Source organism: Pollicipes pollicipes, unplaced genomic scaffold, assembly GCF_011947565.3.
Source record: "Pollicipes pollicipes isolate AB1234 unplaced genomic scaffold, Ppol_2.1 Scaffold_2555;HRSCAF=2994_pilon_pilon_pilon, whole genome shotgun sequence".
Classification (NCBI taxonomy): Eukaryota; Metazoa; Arthropoda; class Thecostraca; order Pollicipedomorpha; family Pollicipedidae; genus Pollicipes; species Pollicipes pollicipes.
The window spans coordinates 13,520,816-13,528,315 of record NW_023596136.1 but is presented as its reverse complement, the minus strand read 5'-3'; the positions used below and the strand labels follow the sequence as shown (position 1 = coordinate 13,528,315).

The window sequence follows — 7,500 nt, the reverse complement described above, 5'->3', positions numbered from 1 at the left end:
CAGGTAGCTGTCCGACGGACAGGCGGCCGCCGCCGGCGGGCACGTCACGTTGACGCAGGGGTCTGTCCGGCGCGCGTGGCGGCGTTAGTGGCGCAGGAAGCGGCGCGGCAGCGGGGAGGCACACCTGGCCCGACGGGTTAGGGCAGACTGACCGGGAGGGGTGGGGTGGTGAGGCTCTGCGGCCTATGTCAGCGAAGAGATGAAGGCGCACTCGTAACACAGTGGTCATGGATACACTGTAAACACACACCATGCGCCACATGCATCTGGTATTAGACAGACAGCGCTGACCAACAGTGTTCACCCGGACTGGTGAACTGCGACGTGGCCGGGCCGGAGTCGACTTACCGGTGTTGACCTGACACGTCCACTGGCTGCAGCAGTGGCCGGGCGTCCTGCTGCCAGGCACCGTCACCGTGGGCAGGCCCTCGGGGCAGACGGGCGGCAGCGGACACCCTTCCAGGTCGCAGACACACTCGGTGGCCGGCGGGCAGCAGCCGGCCGGCGCCGACTGCACGCTCTTCAGCACCGAGTCCGCCGGGCACGAGGTCACCGACGGCGCACAGGTCACACCGGGGCACGGGGTCACCTCCACTGGAACGGAGCGGCACGGTCAGGTCGCCCCGTACGAGAGGTACTCGCTGGAACAGGGCGGGGAGCACTGGTGGTCACAGTATCCCCCAGTGCGGGCCGAGCGCACTGACCGCCATATCGCGTACGTCATTGTCGAATCTCGCACCCCAGCCACGTCACCGTCGGCGCCGTCATTCCTCGTCACCACATCAGCAGCCGCCGGGGTCCCACGGCGACGTCACGCGTCCCCGCATCGCCGGCACTCAAGGCTGAACCACTATCATCAGGCGGTGCCATCGCCCAGCCGGTCGGCGGGCGGGGGGGGGGGGGGGCTTATCGCCGCCGGCACGCGGCCATATAAACCCATCACTTCAGCTCGGGCCGGCACCGGCGCCGAGCATGCCGGCAGCGCGGCTTCAACAACCGTGGCTGCACGCGGCCTGGTCGTGAAATACGCGCTGACAGAGTGCACGAGCTACGTGCACGGTATGCACGCCAGCGGCGGCGGCGAGGAGGCGCCGAGTGACGCGCCGGGACTGCCGCGCCGGCGCCCGGCGCTTCCAGCCGTCAGTGGCGACAGCAAACAGCTTACATCACCGACGTGTTTACTGACAGCAGTGTCAAACGCTGCCGCTGGATTAAGCACACTTCCTAGCCGATCATGCCATTCAATGGGCATAAACAAGTATGTTGGGCGCTGGCACATCTACTGGGCACAGGTCCCCTGGCCGATACGTATGTCTTAATTCGCCAAAAGATTTCACTGTGAGGCGTCCTCACAGCATGCTTTCGCGATTATCTACGAAGTTCAAATTCAAAATGCAAGAGATCATCGTACGACGTTGCTGCCCTATGAGCCGACACTCTCCGCCAGTAATTCTGACGGCAAGCTCCAGGTTAGCAATCAGGGTGAAATCCTGTTATGTGCCAATAGCATGAATGAGATGACCAATCGGCCATTACGAAGGCATTAAAAGCTAGGTGATGCGCGGAAATTGTATGCTCGTGGTACATCCGGATAATTTGATCCAGCGTTCTCCGACAAAAGGGTACATTGGCTTAAGCGTTGGCCAGGTGCACAGATCAAAATCACGCAATAATTATGCACAGGTGAATCCGCCAGGTCATGCATGTTGCTGAAATCACGCCGGAAGTTTTTATTCACGCTCATTATTATTTCACCCTGTTCGTATCAGCCATGGCGAGTGGGTATTACTTATCTCCGCTGTATAAACAAGATAGCATCAGGGGTCGCTTAGGGCCACGACTGGCTAACCTTTCAATGCACGTGTCGATGTGCTACACTCTTTTCAAAGTGGTTTTGCCATCACATTGAGGTGGTTCTTGTATCCCAACACTTGCTAGTGATTCCCATCAGCGCCACTCCCAAACTGAGAGCTGTCGACACGCAGATGGAAAATCGATGCAGCTCTGGCCGAGTTCGAGCGAACCTGGGCAAATAAGACATCCTCACACGCGCTGGAGGCAGAAAACCAGCCGCGCGCGCGACCTAAGGCAACAGCAATCGACAGGAAAGGCCGCGGTGATATCGAAGGCCTGCGCAACGGACAGCAGGGCGCCAATGACAGCGGACATCTGGCTTCACCGCATTTCAGCTTTGGCGTCCAGCGGAACGGCGCCGGCTCAACCTCGGACTTCACAGGCCATTTTCTTGGGCACGTGGTGTTCTGGATTGCAACGCAATGACGTACAACATGCAAGCTGTTACGTACAGCATACAATATGCAGTATCAAAGCGAAAAAGGGAGAACAGGAGAAGAACGTTCACCATATACCAGCAAAAAACAACAGCAAATCCAAACAACAGACATCTTGGCCACTGCAGTCAACACGACAATGGTATTAGTCGGAACAAAGCCGCTTTACTCTGCAGGCGGAGCAGGCTGTCGGCAAACTCGAGATTTGATTGTAGTAGAGACGACCAGCTCGACTACACGAACGCACGTGAGCGATCGCGGCATCCGCGCGGCGCGCCGCCAGCATAACGTCACGCGCGCCAGCATCGCAGTCTCCCAAGCAAGGGGGCCGCCACACAGCGAGCGGCGCGCGGCCGTGTCTCGCGGGGTGCGCACCGCACACCCAGCGGAAGCGCGGATACAGCGCAGCCGCCGGCGCCGCTTCCGTGTCTCGCGGGGTGCGCACCGCACACCCAGCGGAAGCGCGGATACAGCGCAGCCGCCGGCGCCGCTTCCGATGACTGGCCTGTTTACAGCTGACGCGCCGTCCCGTGCCACGCCTGCAGAGGGCCGCACGCCTTATATGGGCCGAGGTCCTACGAAAACCGTTACTAGCACACATCATGTGCATGCACTCGTCTAGCAACGCCCGCTCGCTGCATTTCCGTCCCAGTATCGACAGTATATGCCCGTCGAAGCCCTTCCAGATGACAGATGACGCGATTAACAGAGGCGTAGGCACCACTCCGCATCTCCAACGGCGACAGGGGGCGGAGCGCAGCCGCCAGTCCCGATACTGCGGTCTCCTCTCTCTCTCTCTCTCTCTCTCTCTCCCTTCTCTTTCTCTCCCTCCCCTCCTCTCCCTCTCCCTCTCCCCTCTCCTCTCCCTCTCCCTTCCTCTCCCTCTCCCTCTCCTTCCCTCTCTCTCCTCTCTCTCTCTCTCTCTCCTCTTCCCTCCTCTCTCTCTCTCTTATTCCTCCTCTCTCTCTCTCTTCTCTCTCTCTCTCTTCTCTCTCTCTCTCTCTCTCTCTCTCTCTCTCTCTCTCTCTCTCTCTCTCTCTGACAGGGCGGCGGGCTCACTGAGTCAGGAGTGATCGAGTGTCCCGGCTTGTCACCGGTCGTCGAGCGGCTCACCTCCTGGGCGTACCGTACCGCCGGCCGTGCCCGCGGGCCGGCTGGCCGGCCACCTCGCCATGTGCAGTTGCACACTGCACACAGTGCAGTGCAGAGCTGTGCAGTGCACAGCCAACCCCACGGTGCAGGGCGGCGAGCGGCGCCGAGGGCCGACAACGGCGCCATCCGGAGCGCTGGTGGCCGCCACCGCTACAATCTTCGATATTGCATCACGTGGCCCGCCACAAAGCAGACATTCAGGTGGGGACCAGCCAAGACCAACACTGCGCCCTCGCTCGGGTGCGCGGCTGCATGAATCCCCGCCCCCTCCCCACATAACCGTCTCGCCCGACCTGCGGTCACGAGTCCGTGGGACCCCGCGTGACCTGCGGCGACAAACTCGGCCACCAATCGATGAGCAGCATTCCTACGTGCCGTGACGCGCCGTGACGTCCTGTGACGGGCGATCGCGGCGCCAGGCCAGTAGAGCCCGGCCGGGCGGGTGTTTTTCCGGGCGCGCCACGGCCGTCCGATTGACGCTAAGTGCAGCTATTTCAGGCTCCACCGAAGACGCATTTAGACGGCGATGCGGTTCTGGCGCGGGGTGTTATCCCGGCGGCGGGCGGCCGACTGTTTCCGCGGCCGTCCGAGCGCCGCGGCGGGCTGGGCCGGCCTCGGCGTCTGCCCGTTCGTCTGGGGCGGCGCCGGGCCGCCGTCTCTGGGTGAAGGCCGATCAGGGATTGCGGCCGGGACCGTGACCGGCCGGTGTGGAGGGTCGGCGGCCGGGGGCGCGGCTGACTCAGCCAGCACCTGCGCCAGACGAGCATTACACAGCTGGCCGGTCGCGGCCGCCGCCACATGCCGCCCGACTCAGAGTCGAATGTCAGGGGCCGGCCGTCACTGGCCGACCGTCATTAATTGGTGGTCACGACTGACTGTCACTGACCGGTTGTCGCTGGCCGGACATCGCTGGCTGGCCGTCATCGATTGGTCATCACTGGCCGGCCGTCACTGACCGCCCATTGCTACTTGGTCGTCACTGGCCGATCATCCCTGGCCGGCCGCTACTGACCGCCCGTCACTGTCAGGCGGCCAGCACCAGCAGCTGCGATGGGTCTGGGCGTCGTCAATCGCCAGACAGCTGTCAAACTGTCCGGTGCGAGACCGGCACCGAACACCGTCTGCGTATTGTTGCGCATGCGTGCCGGGCCAGCGAAAGCAGTGCTATCATGGCTGGCATGACCTTATCAACGTCTCCGAAACCCTTGGTAGACAGTTAGCAGCCGTCTCCTTCAGGAGCGAATAACAAGACCAGCTGTCCAGTGTTCAGTCCCACGTTAGCACCAGTGACACCTCAGCGTCTCCTCGCCCCTCTTCAGAGCGCACGTTTAACCAGCCTGTTGGCCAGCCGCTGGCTCACCGGACGCTGACCATCTGCAGTGCACAGTAGCTGACTCCCACAAACGGCGACGAGGATGAGAGTACCGGATCGCCTGAATCGCCTATGGCCTACGGCAGGCCGAGACAGAGTGACCTAGGCGGCCTGGCACGACCTGGTGTCAGTGTCAGTCCGACAGCACCCCTGGTGTCAGTCAGTGTCTGCCCTGCAGCACCCCTGGAGTCAGAGTCGACCCGGCAGAACCCCCAGTGGCAGTGTCGTCCTCGCAGCACCCCTAGTACCAGTGTCATCCCGGCAGCGCCTGGTGTCAGTGTCTGTTCTGTAGCACCCTTGGTGTCAATGTCTGCCCTGCAGCACCTCTGGTAAAAGAGTCAGCCCGGCAGCGCGTGGTGTCAGCTTTCGCCCATTGCCCAACAATATCTGCAGTTGTGTCGTTTCGGCTGAGCATATCATCCACTTTGTCCAGTGTTACTTTTTGGAACATGTTCCTGAAATCCTGAAACCTTGGGAAGTACACGAAATTCTGAACGTCAGCACCTGTTGCTTGTATCGCTCACACAGCATGTGTCGTCAGTGCGGCGTTGCAGGACATACAGCCAGTGCCCTCCGGTGCATGGAGTGCTGTACTTGCCAGTCCGACAGGAAATACAAACTACCATCCCAATGCATGCTCGGCACTACCCGTTGCCGGTGGCGGTCAAGCCAATGGCACATACAGGAGATATCACCCCAGTCACAGAACCTGTTGTCGGTGTATTGCACGTGCCGGCAGGTACAAAATTAATATAATCAAGCCCCTGACCAGCCGCACGCCGCTGTCAGATCAGGAGGAGGAGGATCAGCAGGAGAGGAGGATCAGGAGGAGACCGGCCCTTCAGCTGGCAGTGGCGTGCTGCAGCCCGGCCCCCGCCGCCTGTGTGCTGGCGTTAAGCTGGGATCGCGACACGCACCGCGGCTCGGATCCTTTCCGGCAGAGCCACCAAGGCCAAAATCCGTGGACGTGAAGGAGATTTGGAAGAGCGTGGACCATTCCGCGCCCTTCTCCCCAGCGGTCGTGAATACGGTACAGCGGCTCTAAACCAGCACCACGGCGATAAACACCGTGGGAACGGGTCGTGGTCTGCAGCGGCCGTCCGTCGTGTGCAAGAGCTGCTGGTCATTTTTGTGGTCGATGACTGGACAGCAGGCCGACAATCGGGCTACGGTCGTAACACGGACCACCGCCGGTCACGTCTGGTGCCCCCCCCCCCCTCCCCCTCCCCCCCTGCTCCCCAGCTGTGTCTGGCCTCTGCTTAGACGCCGTCAAGCCACACGCGGATGCGCAAAACGTTTTCGTGAAATAATACGACGGACAAACGGCGGGAAACTACGTAATGTGACGACACTGTGCGAAATAACGTGTACACTCCTGCCTCGTCTTTTCTAAACTGGTGCTGCCCAACATTCAGAGTGCAACGCCCCGTAAAACTGCTGCAGTAATTGGCCGTCACCTTCCTGATGGCCGAGCGCGAGAAGGTCCCTGACCTCATTAGCAGACCATATAGCATAGGACTCGGGCGGGGTTCCGCGTCTGGTCCCGTGATTTCCGTCTCGTTTCGATGTCGCGTCAACAGTCCGGCATGCCTTTCCAAACAACGTCCATAATACAACAGGCCAGTTCCTAGAAATCATATTCGAGTAATAGCGTTCTAACGACTGAAGACTTAAAGAGCTCCAGCCGGACCTGCGTTTTCTTGAAATGATGCTGTTAAATGCATTCCAAGCAGGTTTAAGCACATGGGCAGAGCGTGTCGGGCACTCGGCCGCGAGGATTTAACACGGACGCTGGCAATTGACGCCGGGTGGCGGGGGGACATCAAATTCTATCAAAAGGGTCCCTTTTTCTTGGCTGTTGTGCTTGGTTTACCAAGATGCCGAAGACCGTTCACGCAAAACCAACTGATACATTTTAAACAGCCGATGTGAATTAATCATGGCAAGAGATACAACACTTCACCAAAATAAATGAACCGTGCAACCCTTCTTTTGTGTGTGGTGTTGCTATGCTATCAGCCAATCTCCTAATCCACCATTAACATTAGTTATCTACGGTGATCTTAATGATCCTCAGCACGTGCTGAGTACACACAAGATTCGTCGCAGGCGACCGAAATAGCAGGGGTGGCATCACATTATACATTTGCCGAGGGGACTTCCCTTCATGTTGGTCACGTCAGAGCCATGGGGACACGCTGGAACCATTTGTCGAAATTCCAGACAGATGAGTCGAAGGCAAACCATCGCGCTTGGTTGGTGCGTCCATCGTCAATTCGGCATGCATGATCCCGGCGTATTTGGGGGACGGAAATGGCAAGTTCCGGCGGCGATGACCGATCGGCTGCTAAACAACAGCCCGGTTACGCGGCTGCGTGCCCAGCCAGAATGCACGAGACGTGCACTGCAACGAGCGTGGGAGGACGAGGTCAGGTTTGCGCTCCCTTCCGCCAGCGTCCGTCTGCAGGGGAGCGCTGCCGCCCGTCTCCAGGTCACCTGAGCCCGCCGCCACTCACCGGCCTCCACGCCGCGGATGCGCACCCCGTGCGGCAGCAGCGGCAGCAGCAGCGCCGGCAGCAGAAGGCCGGGCCCGACGGACGTGCGCATGGCGCGCGCTCTGGCAGCGCAGGCTGCGGTTCGGTACAAGCTCCCGCGCGTGACCGCTCAGGCCTGGTCACACCGAGT

At 60.3% G+C, this 7,500-nt stretch overlaps 1 protein-coding gene across 1 annotated transcript in view; it reads right to left on the bottom strand.

Moving 5' to 3' along the window:
* Nucleotides 1-7,500, bottom strand: part of LOC119098281 (cysteine-rich motor neuron 1 protein) — a gene marked incomplete at its 5' end in the record, with an annotated part of 36,151 nt that overhangs the window by 9,755 nt on the left and 18,896 nt on the right. Inside the window, 2 exon segments of the mRNA XM_037221205.1 lie at nt 1-62; nt 349-594. The exon segment at nt 1-62 is cut by the window's left edge and continues 157 nt beyond it. Of these exon segments, the coding sequence (XP_037077100.1) occupies nt 1-62; nt 349-594 (308 nt within the window).